At 43.7% G+C, this 23,510-nt stretch overlaps 1 protein-coding gene across 1 annotated transcript; it reads right to left on the bottom strand.

Moving 5' to 3' along the window:
• Positions 1–17,476: 17,476 nt before the first annotated feature.
• Positions 17,477–22,999, bottom strand: LOC100282789 (IWS1 C-terminus family protein). Its single transcript, NM_001155695.1, is given in 11 exon segments — positions 17,477–17,887; positions 18,016–18,166; positions 18,270–18,332; positions 18,441–18,532; positions 18,617–18,694; positions 18,780–18,842; positions 18,979–19,108; positions 19,205–19,428; positions 19,825–19,944; positions 22,276–22,786; positions 22,883–22,999. Coding segments are annotated over 11 exon segments (1,542 nt in total). The 5' UTR covers positions 22,894–22,999; the 3' UTR covers positions 17,477–17,788.
• Between the last annotated feature and the right edge of the window lie 511 nt (positions 23,000–23,510).

Genomic DNA, 23,510 nt, shown 5'->3' with positions numbered 1-23,510 from the left:
TCCACTTGAGTGTAGCCTTGGGCAACCAACCGTGCTTTGTTTCTTGTAACCACGCCATGTTCATCTTGTTTGTTCCTAAAGACCCATTTAGTCCCAATCACATTTTGTTTGGGTCTTTGAACTAAGGACCAGACTTCATTCCGGTTGAAGTTGTTTAACTCCTCTTGCATGGCAATTATCCAATCCGGATCACCCAATGCTTCTTCAACCTTAAGTGGCTCAAGAGAGGAAACAAACGAGTAAAGTTCACAAAAATTAGCTAAACGAGATCGAGTTGTTACCCCTCTCCTGATGCTACCCAGGATGTTGTCCACCGGATGATCCCTTTGAATTGTATGATGGACTCTAGGATGAGGCACTGATGGTTGTCTTTGTATTTGCTCCTCCTCATCATTCACTTGATCAAGAGGCACTTCACCATCAATACTTTCGTGTTCATCTTCTACCACTGTTGGCGTCCTTTGATGATTTTCTTCATGGCTTGGATGACTTGAGGTTGATGGGTTTGCTTGGGTGGAGACTTTGTCACTCACCACCCTTGCACCCACATCAACAACCTCATTGGTCATCCATAAGGCTCCTTCCTCATCATCCTTTTCTTGAGGTCTCACTTCACCTATTTGAAAGGGAAATGTGCCCTTGGGCCATTTCTAAGTATTTTGGTGATTTAGTGTCCAACACAAGTGCCTAAGTGTAAAATGGTGGACAAAGTACAAATCAAGGATAAAGGTATGTTTCTCAGACTTAGTACATTGTTTTTGAGACTAATGTATTGTGTCTAAGTGCTGGAAACAGGAAAAATCGAATTGGAATTGTCTTGGCTCGAGCAGCCAAGAATCTGCTCAGTCTGGGAGCACCGGACTGTCCGGTGGTGCACCGGACAGTGTCCGGTGCGCCAGGCTGACTCGAAGCAAACTGGCCGCTCTCGGGAATTCACCGGCGACGTACGGCTATAATTCACCGGACTGTCCGGTGTGCACCGGACTGTCCGGTGAGCCAACGGTCGGCCGGGCCAACGGTCGGCCGCGCGATCTGCGCGGGACACGTGGCCGAGCCAACGGCTAGAAGGGGGCACCGGACTGTCCGGTGTGCACCGGACATGTCCGGTGCGCCAACGACTCTCTGGCTGCCAACGGTCGACTTCGCTGAAAAAGGAAAGAAATCGGGCACCGGACAGTGTCCGGTGTGCACCGGACTGTCCGGTGCGCCACGCGACAGAAGGCAAGATTTGCCTTCCTGGAATGCTCTCAACGTCTCCTAGCTACCTTGGGGCTATAAAAGGGACCCCTAGGCGCATGGAGGAGAATACCAAGCATCCTTTGAGCACTATTGATCACTCACACATCAATCTTGCGCACTTGTTCGCCATTCTAGTGATTTGAGCCCCGTTCTAGTGTGCTAGTCTTTTGAGCTCAAGTCTGGGTCTTGTGTGTGCGTATTTGCTGTGATCTTGGTGTCTTGTGTGAGTTGCTCATCCCTCCCTTACTCCGTGATTCTTTGTGAACATCAAAAGTGTAAGGGCGAGAGGCTCCAAGCTGTGGAGATTCCTCGCGAACGGGATAAGAAAAGAAAAGCAAAACATCGTGGTATTCAAGTTGATCATTGGATCACTTGAGAGGAGTTGAGTGCAACTCTCGTCCGTTGGGACGCCACAACGTGGAGTAGGCAAGCGTTGGTCTTGGCCGAACCACGGGATAAACCACTGTGTCATCTCTGTGATTGTTCTCTTGTGGTTATTGTGTTTTGCTAAGACTTCTCTCTAGCCACTTGCCGATTACTGTGCTAATGTCTAACCAAGTTTTGTGGCTTAAGTTTAAAGTTTTATAGGATCACCTATTCACCCCCCCCTCTAGGTGCTCTCAATTGGTATCAGAGCCGTTCTCTTCAAGAAGGGACTAATCGCCCGAAGAGATGGATCCTAAGGGAAAGGGGATGGTGGTCAACAACAACGAGAAGGAGTCTATCTTCAACGAGCCGAAGGATGACAAGCCTACCGACTCGGGCTCGAGCCACAAGCGCAAAGACGGGAAGAAGAAGAAGACAAGGCGCATCAAGGAGATCGTCTACTACGACAGCGACGAATCTTCCTCTTCCCAAAAGGACGACGACGACTACAAGAAAAAGAAAACGGTCAATTCGAACTTTTCTTTTGATTACTCTCGTATTCCTCAAAGTACAAATGCTCATTTATTATCTATTCCACTTGGTAAACCTCCTCATTTTGATGGAGAGGACTACGGATTTTGGAGTCACAAAATGCGTAGTCACTTGTTCTCTCTCCATCCTAGTATATGGGAGATTGTCGAGAGTGGAATGCACTTTGATAGTACGGATAGTCCCATGTTCATTAATGAGCAAATTCATAAGAATGCACAAGCTACTACTGTTCTTCTAGCTTCATTGTGCAGGGATGAATATCACAAAGTGAGCGGCTTGGATAACGCCAAGCAAATTTGGGACACCCTCAAGATCTCTCATGAGGGGAATGACGTCACAATGCTCACCAAGATGGAGTTGGTGGAGGGCGAACTCGGGAGATTCGCTATGATAAGGGGAGAGGAGCCAACCCAAACGTACAACCGGATCAAGACCCTTGTCAACAAGATAAGAAGCTATGGAAGCACGTGATGGACGGACCACGATGTCGTCCGCCTAATGCTAAGGTCTTTTACTGTCCTTGATCCTCATCTTGTAAACAATATTCGTGAGAATCCTAGGTACACCAAGATGACGCCCGAGGAGATACTTGGAAAGTTCGTGAGCGGGCGAATGATGATCAAGGAAGCAAGATACGTGGACGACGCATTGAATGGTCCAATCAATGAGCCTCAACCTCTTGCTCTCAAGGCAACAAGAAGCAAGGAGACGCTATCTAGCAAGGACTTAATGATGAAGAGATGGCTCTTATCATCAAGAGATTCAAGACGGCGCTAAAAGGTCGCAAGGGGCAGCCAAGCAAGACCAAGACAAAGGGGAAGCGCTCATGCTTCAAATGTGGTAAGATTGGTCATTTTATTGCTAACTGTCCCGACAATGATAGTGATCAGGATCAAGGGAACAAGAGGGAGAAGAAGAAGAACTATAAGAAGGCAAAGGGCGAGGCGCATCTAGGCAAGGAGTGGGATTCGGATTGCTCCTCTTCCGACTCCGACAATGAAGGACTTGCCGCCACCGCCTTCAACAAGTCATCCCTCTTCCCCAACGAGCGTCACACATGCCTTATGGCAAGGGAGAAGAAGATATGTACTCGAAACTCTACTTATGCTTCTTCAAGTGAGGACGAATCTAGTGATGAGGATGAAATAGATTATTCATGTTTATTTAAGGGCCTAGATAGAACCAAGATAGATAAAATTAATGAATTGATTGATGCCTTGAATGATAAGAATAGGTTTTTAGAAAAACAAGAGGATTTGTTGTATGAAGAACATGACAAATTTGTAGAAGCACAAAAATCTCATGCTTTAGAAGTTAAAAGAAATGAAATGCTTTCTTGTGAATTATCTTCTTGCCATGAGACAATTTCTAGCTTAAGGAGCATTAATGATGATTTGAATGCTAAGTTAGAAATAGCTAGTAAATCAACATCTTGTGTAGAAATTGTTGAAACTTGCAATAGGTGTAAAGACTTTGATATTAATGCTTGTAGCAAACACCTAGCCTCAATTTCTAATTTAAGTGATGAGGTGGCTAGTCTTAATGCCCAACTTAAGACTAGCAAGAGTAATTTTGATAAACTAAAATTTGCTAGGGATGCCTACACGGTTGGTAGACACCCCTTTATTAAGGATGGACTTGGCTTCAAGAGGGAAGCCAAGAACTTAACAAACCATAAGGCTCCCATATCCGCCAAGGAGAAAGGGAAGGCTCCTATGGCAAGTAGTACTAAAAAGAACCATGCTTTTATGTACAATGATAGAAGACAGTCTCATAGGAATTGTAATGCTTTTAATGCACATGCCTATGATTCTTATGCTATGTTTGCTTCTAGTTCTTCCTATATGCATGATAGAGATATGTCTAGGAGTTATGTTCATCATGTGCCTAGAAAGAACATTGTTCATGTTGCTAGGAAAGTTATGGATAGTCCTACAATTTATCATGCTTTAAATGCTTCCTTTGCTATTTGTAGAAAGGATAGGAAGATAGTTGCTAGGAAATTAGGGGCAAAATGCAAGGGTGATAAAACTTGCATTTGGGTCCCTAAGACAATTGTGACTAACCTTGTAGGACCCAACAAGAGTTGGGTACCTAAGTCCCAAGCCTAAATTTGCCTTGCAGGTTTATGCATCCGGGGGTTCAAGCTGGATTATCGACAGCGGATGCACAAACCATATGACGGGGGAGAAGAAGATGTTCACCTCCTACGTCAAGAACAAGGACTCCCAAGATTCAATAATATTCGGTGATGGGAACCAAGGCAAGGTAAAAGGGTTAGGTAAAATTGCAATCTCAAATGAACACTCTATTTCTAATGTGTTTTTAGTTGAGTCCCTTGGATATAATTTACTATCTGTGAGTCAATTATGTAATATGGGATACAATTGTTTATTTACAAACATTGATGTGTTTGTCTTTAGAAGAAGTGATGGTTCACTAGCTTTTAAGGGTGTATTAGACGGCAAACTTTACTTAGTTGATTTTGAAAAAGAGGAGGCCGGTCTAGATGCATGCTTAATAGCTAAGACTAGCATGGGCTGGCTGTGGCATCGCCGCTTAGCACATGTAGGGATGAAGAACCTTCACAAGCTTTTAAAGGGAGAACATGTGATAGGTTTAACTAACGTGCAATTCGAAAAAGATAGACCTTGTGCAGCATGTCAAGCAGGTAAACAGGTGGGAGGAGCACATCACAGCAAGAATGTGATGACCACATCAAGGCCCCTGGAGCTGCTACATATGGACCTCTTCGGACTCGTCGCTTATCTAAGCATAGGGGGAAGTAAGTATGGTTTAGTTATTGTGGATGACTTTTCCCGCTTCACTTGGGTATTCTTTTTGCAGGATAAGTCTGAGACCCAAGGAACCCTCAAGCGCTTCCTAAGGAGAGCTCAAAACGAGTTTGAGCTCAAGGTGAAGAAGATAAGGAGCGACAACGGGTCCGAGTTCAAGAACCTTCAAGTGGAGGAGTACCTTGAGGAGGAAGGGATCAAGCACGAGTTCTCCGCTCCCTACACACCACTGCAAAATGGTGTGGTAGAGAGGAAGAACAGGACGCTAATCGATATGGCGAGGACGATGCTTGGAGAATTCAAGACCCCCGAGCGTTTTTGGTCGGAAGCTGTGAACACGGCTTGCCACGCCATCAACAGGGTCTACCTTCACCGCCTCCTCAAGAAGACGTCGTATGAGCTTCTAACCGGTAACAAACCCAATGTATCTTACTTTCGTGTATTTGGGAGCAAATGCTACATTCTAGTGAAGAAGGGTAGAAATTCTAAGTTTGCTCCCAAAGCTGTAGAAGGGTTTTTGTTAGGTTATGATTCAAATACAAAGGCGTATAGGGTCTTCAACAAATCATCGGGTTTGGTTGAAGTCTCTAGCGACGTTGTATTTGATGAGACTAATGGCTCTCCAAGAGAGCAAGTTGTTGATCTTGATGATGTAGATGAAGAAGATGTTCCGACGGCCGCTATACGAACCATGGCGATTGGTGAAGTACGACCACAGGAACAAAAGGAGCAAGATCAACCTTCTTCCTCAACTATGGTGCATTCCCCAACACAAGACGATGAACAGGTTCATCAACAGGAGGCGTGTGATCAAGGGGGAGCACAAGATGATCATGTGATGGAGGAAGAAACTCAACCGGCACCTCCAACCCAAGTTCGAGCGATGATTCAAAGGGATCATCCCATCGATCAAATTCTTGGTGATATTAGCAAGGGAGTAACTACTCGATCTCGATTAGTTAATTTTTGTGAGCATTACTCCTTTGTCTCTTCTATTGAGCCTTTCAGGGTAGAGGAGGCCTTGCTCGATCCGGACTGGGTGTTGGCCATGCAAGAGGAACTCAACAACTTCAAGAGAAATGAAGTTTGGACGCTGGTGCCTCGTCCTAAGCAAAATGTTGTGGGAACCAAGTGGGTGTTCCGCAACAAACAAGACGAGAACGGAGTGGTGACAAGGAACAAGGCTCGACTTGTGGCAAAAGGTTATGCCCAAGTCGCAGGTTTGGACTTTGAGGAGACTTTTGCTCCTGTGGCTAGGCTAGAGTCCATTCGTATCTTGCTAGCATATGCCGCTCACCATTCTTTTAGGTTGTTCCAAATGGATGTGAAGAGCGCTTTCCTCAACGGGCCAATCAAGGAGGAGGTGTACGTAGAGCAACCCCCTGGCTTCGAGGATGAACGGTACCCCGACCACGTATGTAAGCTCTCTAAGGCGCTCTATGGACTTAAGCAAGCCCCAAGAGCATGGTATGAATGCCTTAGAGACTTTCTAATTACCAATGCTTTCAAGGTTGGGAAAGCCGATCCAACTCTTTTCACTAAGACTTGTGACGGTGATCTTTTTGTGTGCCAAATTTATGTCGATGACATAATATTTGGTTCTACTAATAAAAAGTCTTGTGAAGAGTTTAGCAGGGTAATGACGCAGAAATTCGAGATGTCAATGATGGGCGAGTTGAACTACTTCCTTGGGTTCCAAGTGAAGCAACTCAAGGACGGCACCTTCATCTCCCAAACGAAGTACACGCAAGACTTGCTAAAGCGGTTTGGGATGAAGGACGCCAAGCCCGCAAAGACTCCAATGGGGACCGACGGACACACCGACCTCAACAAAGGAGGTAAGTCCGTTAATCAAAAGGCATACCGGTCAATGATAGGGTCTTTACTTTATTTATGTGCTAGTAGACCGGATATTATGCTAAGCGTATGCATGTGTGCTAGATTTCAATCCGATCCTAAGGAGTGTCACTTAGTGGCAGTGAAGCGAATCCTTAGATATTTAGTTGCTACGCCTTGCTTTGGGCTCTGGTATCCAAAGGGGTCTACCTTTGACTTGATTGGATATTCAGATTCCGACTATGTTGGATGTAAGGTCGATAGGAAGAGTACATCGGGGACGTGCCAATTCTTAGGAAGGTCCCTGGTGTCATGGAATTCTAAGAAACAAACCTCTGTTGCCCTATCCACCGCTGAGGCCGAGTATGTTGCCGCAGGACAGTGTTGCGCGCAACTACTTTGGATGAGGCAAACCCTCAGGGACTTTGGCTACAATCTGAGCAAAGTCCCACTCCTATGTGATAATGAGAGTGCTATCCGCATGGCGGAAAATCCTGTTGAACACAGCCGCACAAAGCACATAGACATCCGACATCACTTTTTGAGAGACCACCAGCAAAAGGGAGATATCGAAGTGTTTCATGTTAGCACCGAGAACCAGCTAGCCGATATCTTTACCAAGCCTCTAGATGAGAAGACTTTTTGCAGGTTGCGTAGTGAGCTAAATGTCTTAGATTCACGGAACTTGGATTGATTTATAGCATACATGTGTTTATGCCCTTGATCATGTTCCTTATGCATTTCGTTGCTTACTTATGGTGCTCAAGTTGTACAAACACTCCTCGGACCTCACAAGTCCTTTGTGCAAGTGATGCACATATTTAGGGGGAGCTGTGCTACAACTTGACCCTTTGAGACTAACCATGTGCTTGAGTTTGCTTGTTTTAGTCTCAAAGGAGGTTTGAAAGGGAAAAGGTGGAATTGGACCATGAAGACTTCCACTGCACTCCGATGAGAGGGTAACTTATTCCAAGTTCATCTCATGTACTCTTATTGTCTTTGCATTCTTATTGAAGATTTTGGTGAGGCAATGGGGTTCTAGGGCCAACATTAATCCCGTTTTGGTGCTTGATGCCAAAGGGGGAGAAAATAAAGGCCAAAGTGATAAATGGACCAGCTACCACTTGAGAGATTTTGAAAATAGTAGAATAGAGCTTTTGGTTTGTCAAAACTCTTTTATTGTCTCTCTTATCAAAAGTTGGCTTCTTGTGGGGAGAAGTGTTGATTATTATGGGAAAAAAGGGAGTTTTTGAAATCTTGAATCAATTTCTCTTGTAATGACTCTCTTTATGTCTTAACATGTGTGTTTGACTTAGAGATAGAAATTTGAGTTTGATTTGCAAAAACAAACCAAGTGGTGGCAAAGAGTGATCCATATATGTCAAATTTGAATCAAATCAATTTGAGTTCTTATTTGAATTGATTTTTGTATTTGCTTTATATCGTGTTGGCATAAATCACCAAAAAGGGGGAGATTGAAAGGGAAATGTGCCCTTGGGCCATTTCTAAGTATTTTGGTGATTTAGTGTCCAACACAAGTGCCTAAGTGTAAAATGGTGGACAAAGTACAAATCAAGGATAAAGGTATGTTTCTCAGACTTAGTACATTATTTTTGAGACTAATGTATTGTGTCTAAGTGCTGGAAACAGGAAAAATCGAATTGGAATTGTCTTGGCTCGAGCAGCCAAGAATCTGCTCAGTCTGGGAGCACCGGACTGTCCGGTGGTGCACCGGACAGTGTCCGGTGCGCCAGGCTGACTCGAAGCGAACTGGCCGCTCTCGGGAATTCACCGGCGACGTATGGCTATAATTCACCGGACTGTCCGGTGTGCACCGGACTGTCCGGTGAGCCAACGGTCGGCCGGGCCAACGGTCGGCCGCGCGATCTGCGCAGGACACGTGGCCGAGCCAACGGCTAGAAGGGGGCACCGGACTGTCCGGTGTGCACCGGACTGTCCGGTGTGCACCAGACATGTCCGGTGCGCCAACGGCTCTCTGGCTGCCAACGGTCGACTTCGCTGAAAAAGGAAAGAAATCGGGCACCGGACAGTGTCCGGTGCGCCATGCGACAGAAGGCAAGATTTGCCTTCCTGGAATGCTCTCAACGTCTCCTAGCTACCTTGGGGCTATAAAAGGGACCCCTAGGCGCATGGAGGAGAATACCAAGCATCCTTTGAGCACTATTGATCACTCACACATCATTCTTGCGCACTTGTTCGCCATTCTAGTGATTTGAGCCCCGTTCTAGTGTGCTAGTCTTTTGAGCTCAAGTCTGGGTCTTGTGTGTGCGTATTTGCTGTGATCTTGGTGTCTTGTGTGAGTTGCTCATCCCTCCCTTACTCCATGATTCTTTGTGAACATCAAAAGTTTAAGGGCGAGAGGCTCCAAGCTATGGAGATTCCTCGCGAACGGGATAAGAAAAGAAAAACAAAACATCGTGGTATTCAAGTTGATCATTGGATCACTTGAGAGGAGTTGAGTGCAACTCTCGTCCGTTGGGACGCCACAACGTGGAGTAGGCAAGCGTTGGTCTTGGCCAAACCACGGGATAAACCATTGTGTCATCTATGTGATTGTTCTCTTGTGGTTATTGTGTTTTGCTAAGACTTCTCTCTAGCCACTTGGCGATTACTATGCTAACGTCTAACCAAGTTTTGTGGCTTAAGTTTAAAGTTTTATAGGATCACCTATTCACCCCCCCCCCCCCTCTAGGTGCTCTCACTATTGCAAGTTTCTTTATGGCCTCACAAGGTAGTTCTTCATTTCCTGCAGTGTCATTAGAAACATGCCCTTGCGAGCCATTAGACTCATCAAATGTCACGTCTATCGCTATTTCAACAAGACCGGTGGTATTGTTGAAAACACGATATCCATGCGCATTTGATGCATAACCAAGCAAGAAGCCCTCGCCCACTCTAGGAGCAAACTTTGAGCTCTTGACTTTCTTGTTAAGAATAAAACACTTACAACCAAATACTCTAAAATAATCAACTTTAGGTTTGTTACCAGTGAGAAGCTCATAAGCAGTCTTTTTGTAGATCTTATGAAGATAGAGACGGTTGATTGCATGACAGGCGGTGTTGACCGCCTCTGCCCAAAAGTTGTCAGGTGTCTTGTACTCATCCAACATGGTTCTTGTTGCTTCAATTAGAATTTGGTTCTTTCTTTCCACAACACCATTTTGTTGTGGAGTGTAAGGAACCGAGAACTCATGTTTGATTCCTTCTTCACCTAAGAATTCTTCGACACATGTGTTCTTGAATTCCGTCCCATTATCACTTCTCACTTTCTTGATTTTGAGCTCAAACTCATTTTGTGCTCTTCTCATGAATTTCTTCAATATCTCTTGAGTTTCACCTTTATCACTTAAAAAGAATACCCAGGTGAATCGAGAAAAATCATCAACAATGACTAAACCATACTTACTACCACCAATGCTAATGTAGGCCACAGGTCCGAAGAGGTCCATGTGAAGAAGCTCCAATGGCCTCTTTGTTGTGACCACATTCTTTGATTGATGTGGGACTCCATGTTGCTTTCCTGCTTGGCATGCGCCACAAACCCTATCTTTCTCAAATACAACATTTGTTAGTCCAATGATGTGATTATCCTTTTGAAGTTTGGCCAAATTCCTCATACCGACATGGGCTAACCGGCGATGCCATAGCCAACCCTTGTCGGACTTTGCCACTAAACAAGTCTCAGGCGTTACTTTACTTGTTGTGAAATCAACAAGATAAAGTTTGCCCTTCAAGCGACCCGTAAAGGCAACTGAGGAGTCCTCCCTTCTAAGGATCTTCACATCCACATCAGAGAATAAACAATTATAACCCATTCCACAAAGTTGTGAAATAGACAACAAATTATAGCTTAAAGAATCTACCAATAAAACATTTGAAAGTGATTGTTGGTCAGAGATAGGAATTTTACCAATACCAATCACCTTACTCTTGCCACTATCTCCAAACACAATTTCTTGTGCTTCTTGAGTTAGTTGCAATGAATGAAACATGTCTTTCTCCCCGGTCATGTGATTTGTACATCCACTGTCAAGCACCCAACTTGACCCACCAGAGAAGTAGACCTGCAAAATAAGTTTAGGCTATGCTTTTAGGTACCCAAATTGAATTGGGTCCTACAGTGTTAGTTATAGCCTTGGGTACCCACACACTTCTTTTCATGACTTTTCGTTTAGTGTAGGCACCCACATATTTCACAACCAATTTCCCTAAATCCCAAGTCAACATATAATCACAAAGATATGAGTGGGAAATGGGAGCATTAAATTTTTGTCCACTTGAGGATCCCACTTCCTTCATCTTACTCTTTGTGGAACTCAAGTTTACCTTTACCTGAGGTGACTTGTCATCATATAGGGTGGTTCCCTCTATGAACTTGGGGGATCTCCACCCCTTATGCACTGTGCTAGGGTTTTCCTTGGATGAGTTGAACCCAAGCCCCCTTCTTCCATTGTTGGGCTTAAGGGACTTGTACTTGGGTTCAACTTTCTTTAACCCATCATTGCTAGAGCATCTTTTCAAAATTTATTTGACCTTCACCTGTGGGCTATTCTTCCTTGCATGGTTAGTTAGACAACAAGAAGCATGATATTTGGCACAATGTTTGCAAGAATTATCATTTGAGCTAGACTTAGATTCAAATACTAAAGATGAGGCATTGATGTTTTTGCAATTTTCAAGTTGCACTTGAAGTTCTTGATTTTGAACATTCAAGCTTAACATGCTTGTTTCAAGTGCATTCTTTTCATTTGCAAGATTAGCTATAGAGGTTTTCATATTAATTACTTCTTTATCTTTATTCTCTATAGTTATCTTGACTAAAGAGACTTCCTTAGTCAAGACATCTAGCATTTCATCTTTATTGTGAATCAACTCTTGAAGCTCTAGGTTTCTTTCCTTTTCAAGGATAAGCAAGTCTTCTTGAGCATCAAGAGTTGCTTTTCTTTTATCTAGCTTCTCCATTAATTTGGTGATAACATTGTATCCATTCAAGCCAAATTCTTTAATCATTTTATTTTTCATGGCAATTTGATCATCATCATCATCATTTGGAAAATCATTACTAAATAAGGTTACCTTATCTCCCTTTGCCATGAGACAAGTTGGAGTGTAGGAGTCGTCTTGTAGGTTGGTGAAGAGTTGCGCGCTTGATGTAGATTGGATGGCCACATTTGCCACCACTTCCTCTTCCTCGGAGCTAGAACTCTCTTCATCGGAGTTCCATTCTTCACCAATATGGGCTTGACCATACTTCTTCTTCTTGAAGTATCCCTTGGTCTTGCCTCCCTTTTTAAACTTGTCCTTCTTGTATTCCTTCTTGGCTTCTTGTTCCTTCTTGTTGGGACAATCCGCTATGAAATGACCGGTTTGGCCACATTCATAATGTTGGGGACTTGTTCTCAAGTGCTATGAGTTAAGAACAAGGCAACACAGAGAATGTTAAACGATAAAGCCCTTCGTCCTTTGAAGCATTATTTCCCTTAGGATATAACGATCTTCAGACGAAGGTCATGAAGGACGAACCTTCATCATCACAGTATACATTAATGAAAGACGAAGCATATGAAACATAAAAGATAGCATGAATAATCATATAACATCATCAATTTAGCTTTTTTATATCATCATAGAAAAATAGAGACAATATCGAATTATAAATGTACCTTCGGCTTGGAAGGAGATGAAAATACAAATGTGACGCAAAAGCAAATGCCAAGTCAGCGTGAACAGTACGGGAGTACTGTTCATCTATTTATAGACGTGGGACGCAGCCCATGTAAAATTACATTCATGTCCACTACATTTGCTAATGACTTATGAGGATCTGTCAAAGCCTAAGTAGTCTTTTCATCTTTAAGTCGGTTCCCCTTTCTGCCACTATGCCGAAGCTCCCCTGCGCATAGCTTCGGCTATGCACCATCCCTCGTACGGCTTGGTGATCAGCCCGTCCTTCATCAATCTTCCTTCGTCTAGCTTAAGCTTCGTCCTGATCGTACTTCATGTTCACAATCTGGGTCCGAAGATATCTGTTCATACAATTCACTTGGAAGATATTGTCAAATCATGTTTTTGAGGACCTTCGGAGGACGAAGGCCCCCAACACATAGCATGCCCTCTTCTTTCCTTTCCTTTGGAACTTGTCATTCTTTCTTACAAATTTCTTGAATGTTTTGATGAACATAGTTGTGTCTTCATCACTTGAGCTATCTTCATCACTTGAGGTCTCGACCACTTTCTTTGCTTTGTGGTCTTTGTTCTTCTCGGGGTTGTCTTGTTCATTTGTGATCAAGGCATGAGAGTCTCTTGTCTTGATGGGGGCTTCTTCGGACTCGTGTTGTTGAATTTTTGCAAATAATTGATGAGGCGTCATATCCTCATAGTCATCACGATCCCTTATCATCCTTGCAAGACTCTTATCCTTTTCTTTATAAGCTCTCATGAACAATCTTGTGACCTTGGAGTCACTCCAATCTTCACTCCCAAGTACTCTTATTTTGTTGACCAACACCATCAACCGATCAAAGAGTGATTGAAGCGACTCACCCTTTGTCCAATCATATCTTGCAAGCTCACTTTCCAAAGCTTCAACTCTATGTCTTTTAGCTTTGGGATCTCCTTCATGTGACATTTTAAGAATATTCCAAATGTCACGGGCATCTTCTCTTCCTTGAACTTTCCGGTATTCTTCCGGACAAAGACTTCCTTTAATTATGCTCACTGCTTGAGCATTTCGATGAACCTCTTGCATCATTTCTGGAGTCATCTCTTCTCCTTGGGCGGGCTTATACATACCTACATTAACAATCTCCCAAAGACTAGGATGCACACCGATTAAATGCGACTTCATCTTGTCGGCCCACTCATCATAGTTCAACTCACTAAGAGTTGGTAACTTTCCAAGTGGGGCGGAAGAGAAGTTGGGAATATAATTTCTAGAGTAATCGAATTGAACTTTGCTAAATTCGTTACCTTTGCTTTTGGTAGATGATCCTTCGGTGTTGAGACTTACCTTGCTCAATACCTTAGACACCAAAAGATCCACTAGATCGTCATTATAATCAAATGTTCCCTTACCTTTATCTTCTTCGACCTTTCTTCTTGATTCTTCTTCTTTCATTTTGAGGAACATTCTCTCGGCAATCTTCATGGCGAGGTCGAGGACCTTGGGGTCCACTTCCTCACCGGAAGATGTGACGGGGATTTCCTCGAGGAGAGGATCCACATGGTCCCGTTGTGTAGACATGATCGTTTCCTCACGCGGTTAAGCGTAAAACGAGGTACGAACCTTTGATACCAATTGAAAGTAGCCTAGAGGGGGGTGAATAGGCTACACCTGAAAATTTTCACTAAAAACTTCGAGATAGGTTAAATTAAAGTTGCACTGGTGCAAACCGGTTCAGTCAATTTTAATTACAACTGAACAAGTTTGAACCTGCTCAACTTGAATTAGATAATCTATTGAACAAATACGAAGTAGTGAAGAATATAGCTAAAGACTTGCCTTACACAAAATCTACTCGAATGAATAATATGAACCAACCACCGAATATAAAGCGCTTAACAAGAACACACAAGAACACGCGATATAACCCGAGGTTCGGCAACCACCACAAAGGTGTCCTACTCCTCGTTGAGGAGCCCACAAAGGGCCGGGTCTTTTCCAACCCTAATCCTCCACAAGCCGACCACAAAGGTCAAGGCAATCTATTCTCAAATCAGCTCAAAGAGCGGGTGATACAAACTTCTTGGGGTCGTCCACAAATTTGGAGACTCCCAAGCAACCTCTAACCGTCAAGGAACACAAGGTTCCAAGAGTAACAAATCCGCACACGGTTAAGTTTGCAACGAGCTCAAGAACAAAGAGAATGGGAGAATCGAGATGAAATTGACAGCGAGTTCGATCGAGTTCACCTCACACCAAGGGTCCTTCAAATAATTGAAGGAGATGCGAATGCGGGTGTGAAAGGTGAAATGAATGCGTTTGTTTGAAGGTTGGTCAGCCAAGAATTCGTGGGAGAGGCAGGAGTAAATGAGAGAGAGAGTGTGAGGGGGTATATAAAGGATCCCCCAAAAGCTGGCGGTCGTTGGGAGAAAAGAAGTAAAAACCGGTTGAACCGGTTTTCAGACCGGTTGAACCGGTTTCTACCAGGGGGATCCCGGTCCACTGAGCTACTCAGCCGGAGACTCAACCGGTTTCAAAACCGGCTGAGTAAGGAAAAAATTTGGCTCAACCGGTTTTAGAAAAATATCTGCTGCGACTTTTCTGACAGCTCTGACTGTCAGACAGGTCAGAGCAGAGGTGGCAGGTGAACAGTACCAAAACCGGTTGAACCGGTTTCAGGACCGGTTGAACCGGTTTTGGGGGCTGAAACCAAATTTTGAGTATTTTGAAGAGAGCAAAAGTGGAGTCTTTGTGGGAAGTAAAATTTGTTTTTCTCAAGGGCATTCATGATCTGGAAAAATATTCTCCAAGATGTTTTCAAAAGATTTTGAACTTGGCTCATTGCACAACTTACTTAACTGTCGCGGATCCCTCTTAATTGCACGGTGATTCCTATGACTCAAGAATTATAAATTTAGCACCGTCGTTGTTTCTAAGCACTTGGAGCACGCCATTTGATGTGGAATTTTAAATCTGTTGTGCTTTATACTTTTATGCTCGTAAGATCTGTGCTTCTCCTGTCTGTAGAATTACTGTGTACATGCTAGGAGCAAACTTGTTAGAATCTCAGTGTGTCCAGACCTGTTGCTGCCGCGTGGCTTATGGCCCGTGACATAAGCCAACGGGTCGAGCCTGACGTAAGGCCCATAAGGCCGTACTGCCTCTGCATTTATTGCGGAGAAGACGCGCCGCCTGCCACCACGATGACGGGCGACGTGCCCTCTCAGCATTTAATGTGTCCTGTCCAATCCACTGGTAGACGGCGTCAGGGGCATCCAGCAGACGGCACGCCTGTCCAGACTGTTGGCAAACAGTGCGCCCGTGCCGAGCGGCGCACTGTGCTCCTCATCCCTTCTACAAGAAGCTTCCCCTGCATGCCGAGGATATGCAGATCTCGGATGTCAGGGCGCAAGAAGATTGCTCCAGCAGCAAAACGTTTGTAACCCCAAGTGCAATATTCTTTATGTCCCTGGGCCCACATGTCAAGGCTCAGTACCTTTGTGCATGCCCCCCTTCAGCTATAAAAGGGGAGGCATGCAACGTTACAACACAGATTAAATCTTAGACTCACAAGCTCATACAAGCTCACAAGCAATACATCACACAGTGGAGTAGGGTGTTACGCTCCGGCGGCCCGAACCACTCTAAATCCTTGTGTGTTCTTGTGTTCTTCCCGTTTTCCCAACTAACAAGCAAAACACTTAGGCCCCTCCTCATCTTAGGATTTAGGACGGGTGCACTACGCCACCAGGCCGGAGATTTGCTCTCCGACATACTCCATCACTTATGTTATTAAGAAAATGGCTTCTATGGTTGTCCTTTTAAGAATGAAACTAAACTGGTTCAAGAGATCTTTGTTATTCCTATCCGACGATGCTCTATAATCCTCTCATAGCTTCATAGTATGGCTCAATTTAGTTTCGTGATAATTAGTACATCTTTAAATATCACCCTTATTCTTGTAGAACAATATTAATATAATTCTCTGCTCGTCACGTATCTTGTTCGATTGGAAGGTATGCTTGAACAACTTGGTTAGTCATACTATAGCTATGTCCCTGAGACATCTCCATAACTCAAATGGGATACCATTAAGGCCCATTGCCTTACCACTTTCATCCTTTTCAATGCATATCTAACCTTAGATTCTTGGATTATATGCATAAAGCATCTATTGGTATCATCAAAAGAGTCATTCAACTAAAAGGTTGTATCTTCATCTCCCTATTGAATAATTTGTCAAAATACTTTCACCATACTCAAATATTAATAAAGATCCTCATATACCCTACTTTTTGATATACTTACAACTTGTTTTATAGTCTTATTTATTATCTTATACTTCTCTATGTTATTCATACTCCTGTCATGGTGCAGATGTTTGTAATATTATTGTTTCTCCTTAATAGCCCTTTTGACTTTCTCATTCCACCAATAATTATCTTTAGCTTCACCTTCACTTTCTTTAGTTGCTCCACCACCCTTGAGGCCACCATCTAAATGTAGGTTGTCATCTTTCACATGTTGTTTACATCTTCCTTCCAAGTGTTCTCTTTGATAGCTATTTTCTTAAAGACTTTTGCCTTCTCCCCCTCTCAGTTTCCACCATTGTATTCTCATAATTTTGGCGCACATACCTAAAATGAAAGCCTGCCACCATAAACTTATGTTGAAAAACAATGTTCCTTATATATCACCTTACAATCCAAGCATACTCGTTTATCCTCTCTTCATGAGAGAACAAAATCAATTTGACTAGTGTTGGTCACTACTATAGGTCACTAAATGAAGTCTCTTACTCAAGAATGTGTTGACTACCAACAAAGGGATCCAAGAATTACGCCTCAACAGAATCCTTTCTTTCGGATTTCATCTCCATTAAATTGGAGACATTTAATGTTGACTCGCTTAACCTATCATTTTATGGAGATTTAACGTTGACTTGCTTACCCTATCACAACCCTCCATTAAGAGGGCTTGAGACCTAGTACATCGAGACAACATAGACAGAGTTAACTGTAACTCATAAGCATGACAAATATTTTATACAATATAAAGGCACCACTCTGCTTGAAAAGCACCATATTTATACATGCTCATAGATAGTGCTCAAATCAACCGGTTTCTGAAGCGCAGATGCTGCACCCTACCAGGCAAGAAAAATATTTGGAAAAAAGATCCAAGGAATTATTGATGCCGGGCTGTTTGCCATGGAATGGTGATAGGATGCTTCTTAGTAATCCAGCAATCCCTGGGCCCATGCAGGTCCTGTATAATGTGCTGGGCACTGCTGACTGCGGATGCCATAGCGGGTGATCTACAGGTACTTGATCATGCCACGGCCTTCCACGCTGAGCTTCGACGCCTGAAGGTTTTTCTTCTTGGGCGCTTTCAGCTGCTGCAATTTCTTGTTCATCTGCATATCCAACAAGAACAAGCTATTGCTCATTTGGTCCTACTTCAAGAGTAGGCAAGCACGGAAGAAACTCAGCTAGCTATTAAAGGAAGGCAAAAACCAATCTGTTTTAAGTGTGGAAGGTAAACCTTCAGCCGACGCTGGTCTTGGACAGCCTGCTTAGCACGAGCCCGTATCTGCTCAGGGTCAATTTTGGACTGTGGACGAATGACAAAGTCCAAAGGCGAGGCTTCCGGCCTAGAAGCGTGCTGCCTTGAACTACTTTGCCCAGACTTGCGTCTAAATACAAAGCATAAATAAAATAGATTAAACTAACAATTAGGAGGAAATGGTGATAACAAGCACATGTGCATCCAATGCCAAACAAATATGATAAACTTACTGTGAAAAGTCAGCATCAAGATCATCATCTCTGGATTCCATTCCAGAGCTACTCGATGAAGGTCTTCATGACAGTATGACACAAAGGTTAACCAATAAGAAGACAAAGTACACATAATATACAGGACAAGAAGATATAGTCCTCAAATGCCCAATAAGTGCATGCACTTACTTCTTCATTTGTGGCCGCCTGTAAGGTGCTCTTTCATCATCATATCTCTTCATGTCCTCAAATCTCGTGCTCTTGTTGAATATTGGTCGACTCTGATTTTTTTTACAAGTAACAAGTAAGAACCCTTCACAACAACCAAACACAAAAACAAATATGGATACTGAGAACAGACTTACCCATTTATCAACCAGCTCCTTAGCCAATTTCCTATTTGCAGTAGTCTCCTCGTCAGATTTGGACAAAAACATAATGACCTAAATATGCACCAATGGATAGATTTAGCGCATAACAAATAATCTTCTGCAGAATAATATATCTGAGGGACTGGTATAAGTATACCTTTCCCAGACCACTTTTCTTAAGCTGCTCTCTTCGGTCATACTGTTCCAAGTCAATTGGAAACTGCAGGAGGCATAAAACTTCCATTAGCAACCAAATTCCAAGCCATCCAAAAATAGATCACAGACAACTACGTTCTTGTGCAAAACAAACCAAAGCTCTACAGTGCAAAAGGGCCGAAGAAAATAAAGATGCCTACATCAGTTAATAATTTCAGTACAGCAGATCGAATATTCATGTTTGGCATGCTTCCATCAGGTAATGGCTCAAGCCAATTTTTTAGAAGAGTGAGAACTCCGTGGTCAAGAAATTCCTGCTGAAGATTCTTCCTGTGAAATGGAGATAAACAAGAAATATTTTAATGTCAGGTGTCAGCTATAAACAGATGACAATATGCACTGGCACTTAGATTCCAGATATCTTACTTGGAGAGAACATCTATGAGCAGAGGAAGCTTCATAAGTTTGTTAATGGCTGGTTTTGATTGCCTATTCAAGTTTGCATCTTCTTCGGCTGCTACTTCAAACTCAGCAATGAATTGTTCCACTATAAGGCCAATATCTGCACGAGGGCGATCATTCTTCTTCTTCTTCTTCTTACCACCCTTGAAGAGTCGTTCGATTTCATCGTCCTCCTCACCCTCCTCAGCCTATAGTCATCAACCCATATTATTAGTGATTAAAAAACAAAACAAAAGATAGCATATGGCCCAGAAATGAATAAGCATAGTCAACCCAACAAGGAGATATTGCCACCATGGTTTTAACTTCATCGATGAGGATTAAAACCAAAAGCTTCTATTCTATCAAATCCTGCAAGGCTACGAAAGGATGTCTAACACCCTACTTCAGTAAATATAGGGAACTGCAACCAATTCCTTGTGACAACGAATATTGTCACTAGAATGACTGGCATGGAACATAACCAAGGCTAAGACATAAGAGACAATGAACTACCAGGCATTTATCCAGCCTGTATGACAATTCAACTTAAAGGATATGAAAAGATAATGCTGTAAGGCACCTGAACAGTTGATAACAAATACCTGTGCATAACGTCCAGGTGAATGTCGCTCATTATCGCTGCCATAACGATCAGCTGGATCAACTCCAGTGTCATCAATGAAATTATCATCATCTACGGTTCTAACACCTTCTTGGTCATCCTGCTCCATCAGATTAGAATGTCATGTCAATAAAGAGGATTACTTTATCAAAGACAATAAAAATAGTAGGCTAAAAGTAATTGAAAGTGACAAAGTCATATTGCATAATAACAAGCATGGTTATTAGGCAAGTAAGTCGAGCCACAGCGACCCCCCTCCCCTGCCCAAAAAAAAAAGAGTCGACTAGGTGTTTAAAGTGCAGTGAGGCGACGTCATACAAACAACTAAATACTTCCTCCATTCAGATATGATGGTCTTTTCTCAAAATCTGAGAAAATCAGATATGATAGTCTTCTCAAGTCCTCGCGTTCAACCGTGTATGCCTGTCTCGCTTCCCGTTCCATTTAATCTGCCACCCGTACGTGCTTCACGTTGCTATAATATCTTTTTAAATTGGCTGCTCACCTGCTCTCATCTATACTCCTCACGAACTGGCAGCTTCACATTTAAAGGGATGTGGTATGGAACAGACGCATGGTGGAAAAACAGCAGGCTAACGAGGATTACCGATGGATGGAGTAATTACTTGATAAGCAAGCCACTCTTTCCTTAGTCATTGTGCCATTGTAAAAAAAAGACTATCATATCTGAATGGATGGAGTATATAATGTCACTGAAGTTCAGAAACAAAGCATACCTTAGTATTGCATGTTCTTAGCATGTAATACCATAATAAGTAGTGCTACCGGAGTGTTAGTACACAATATAATGTAGCAAAATAACAAATGTATCTCTCAATGTCAAAAAAAACACTCTCTAATTGCATAGTATAACTTAATTAATTAGTGCTGCTAGTGCAAAACAATACAAGTAGCATAAGTGCAGAGAAGCAGGAAAATAAGAGGAAGAGAAAGAAAGCAGAGGATAGGAAAACTGCAGAGCATATCCAAGTAAAGAGCAGAGGCAGTGCACATCCAAGAGGAGGGAAGCCGAAGGGAGAGGAAGAGATGCTTACGTACCTCCGTGACCTCATGACGCCAGGCTGCAGACAGTAACCAACAGAGAAGGGGAAAAGAGCCATGAATCAATCAGCATACGAGGACCAGAGAAGGCACAAATTAATGGAGAAGATGAAGGGAGACTCAAATCAAAGGAGAGAAGTGTTATCAATGGAGCAGAAGAGGTGGAGCAGCAAGACTCTAGCAGCGCCCACCCCCATGAACCAGGTGTGTGCCCTCTTCTGTTTCCCCTTCCCTATCAATTGGCGCGTGAGAGAGACGGATTATGGCCTCATGGGACCTGTAGGTACACAATCGCCAGCACGTGACTCCTGTCGTTCTCCTTCACGCGCAAATCTCCCGCACCTGCTCCCGCATGCAATTTTTCCATGCACACTCCTCCCCCATGCCCACACTTGTGCGGCATCTGCCTCAGGCTGCTCAGGCCTTAAACTGCACCAAATCGTGCCTAGGTGACAATTTATGCTGCAAGGTGGACGCCATAGCCTGATTGGCCGTGGCAAGCCAACGCCCAGCCTACTCGACCGGACACCAAGGTGATGTCTTAAAAAGCATGATAGCAAGATCAATACCCTGGCTTGATATGCACCTAACATATTTACACAACCATCCTGATCCTTAGTAAGCAATTCTCCTTGAAGAAAAAAGAAATGAAGGAACTAAACGCAAGGAAAGTATTCCATACAAAGAAGTGAACAGAACAGCATTTCAGTTATACAATCTCCTTAAGAAACAAGATGTCACAATGCTGCCCAAGTTGCCACATAAAGGCAAATCCTACCTTGCAGCTAATCCAGAGGCATATAACAGTCCTACTTGACATGTCAATAGCCTACATAGTACCCTTTAAAAACGCTACAACTCCGGAGATGCTACACATCCTGGTTCAAGAGGCTTGGCTACAAACATCGTACCTTACTAACACCCATAAAAGTAATCTGAATACTAATTACTAAAGGATGCCAATTACAACCAGATGAACTAACCACACCAATACACAAACTGATAAACAAACTAGCTCCGAAAGTTGACTCAGTCACTCACCATCAAGAAAAGCTCAACAAATCACGACAGCTTACCAGAATTAAGCGACAATTCCAAAAACATTAGGCAGATAAAAAAGATAACTAGTATATTTCATGGCAAAGCATAATTGCAATCTCCTTCAACAGATAAAGTGATCAGTAAAAGCAGTTGATAGAGGTTGAATTTCCAGAAACCTTTAATATTAAGCTCAAAGTAGGTATAAGTATAACTAGCTAATGCACATATGTAGTACAGTAAAAAGGGGCATCCAAGCATTAATCAACTAGCTAGAATTGAAAAGGAGCTGAATCAAACATATTGCACAGTTGCACACAGTCAAAATTACCTCTGACTCACCACCAGCAATGGTATCCCAGAGCTCCTGGATCTCCCTCTCCCCATCATCCTGGTCATCCCTACCGCCTGAGTCCCTTCCTCCTGATCCCCGCCTATCCCTCACCATCCCAGTGTCCCTCCCCCTCCCGTCGTCCTCCATCCGCATTTTCTTAGCCTTCTTCTCCCTGCCCGCCCCGCCCCTCGCGAGGTCCCTCAGCGACGACGAGCCCTTCCTCTTCCTCGCCTCAGCCGAAGGGTCCGCGTCCTCGTCCTCCAACCCAAAGTCATCCAGCCCGTCATCGCCGGGCATGCCTCCACCGCCGCCCTTCTTGAGAAGGCGCTTTCGGGGCTTGGAGGAGGACCCTGCCCCGCCGTCGTCGCCGTGGACGGGGGTCGGAGAGCGGTCGCGGGTCCAATCGCCGCCGCCGTCGAGGTCGTCATCGAGGTCTTCGTACGGCTGATGCTCAGGGGAGGGTTCCCGTTCGTCGAGGTTCACGATCGGCTCGCCTTCGTCATCGTAGCTGGGAGTGTAGATCGAGGAAGGGAATCAAAGTGAGGCGTCGAAACCCTAGGAGAGGCAGAGAGAAATAGGGGGCACGGAGCGGAGAGATACTTACTTGTCCCCCATGCTGACGGCGGCGAGACGGGAAGCGAAACCCTACGCGAGGCGAGGAGAGAGACGAGCTGGAGCTGGAGCGGGAGGAGGTGAGGAAGAAGAGTCGTCGGTGGACCGTGGGAGCCGGCGACGCCGCGACGGGGAGGAAAAGGATTGGGGGCGACGCAAAGGCGTAAAATATAGATGGGCTGTAATTTTTGGGCTTTTCGGCCCGTCGGACACGCAAGAATTCTCCTCGAACCTGATCGGGTGCTGATAAAATGCCCTGGTTGACTGGCTATGTCCGTGCGAGCCGCTTGGTGACAAAATTTTAGCGACTAATCACTAGTCTTATAACTCCATTAGGTGAGTGCCCGTGCGTTGCGACGGGAATAAAAAAAATTATATGAAACATATATTATACCAAAGGAAGATCTTGGTAGGATCATTAGGGTCAACATATTTTAACATATATCAAGTGTTTTGCCAATTCAGCTAACATATATCAACTCACGCATAACACATCCTATCATACATATTGGCAGAAAATAGCTATCACAACACAATTGATGGTAAAAGTAAATATATCTATCTCTACTAATATAGATAAGTGCCGGTTCTTTTGCACTGCTCATTTATAACCATGGCCC

The sequence above is a fragment of the Zea mays genome, chromosome 8, assembly GCF_902167145.1.
Source record: "Zea mays cultivar B73 chromosome 8, Zm-B73-REFERENCE-NAM-5.0, whole genome shotgun sequence".
In the NCBI taxonomy this organism is placed as follows: domain Eukaryota; kingdom Viridiplantae; phylum Streptophyta; class Magnoliopsida; order Poales; family Poaceae; genus Zea; species Zea mays.
This window is presented reverse-complemented; position numbering and strand designations above follow the sequence as displayed.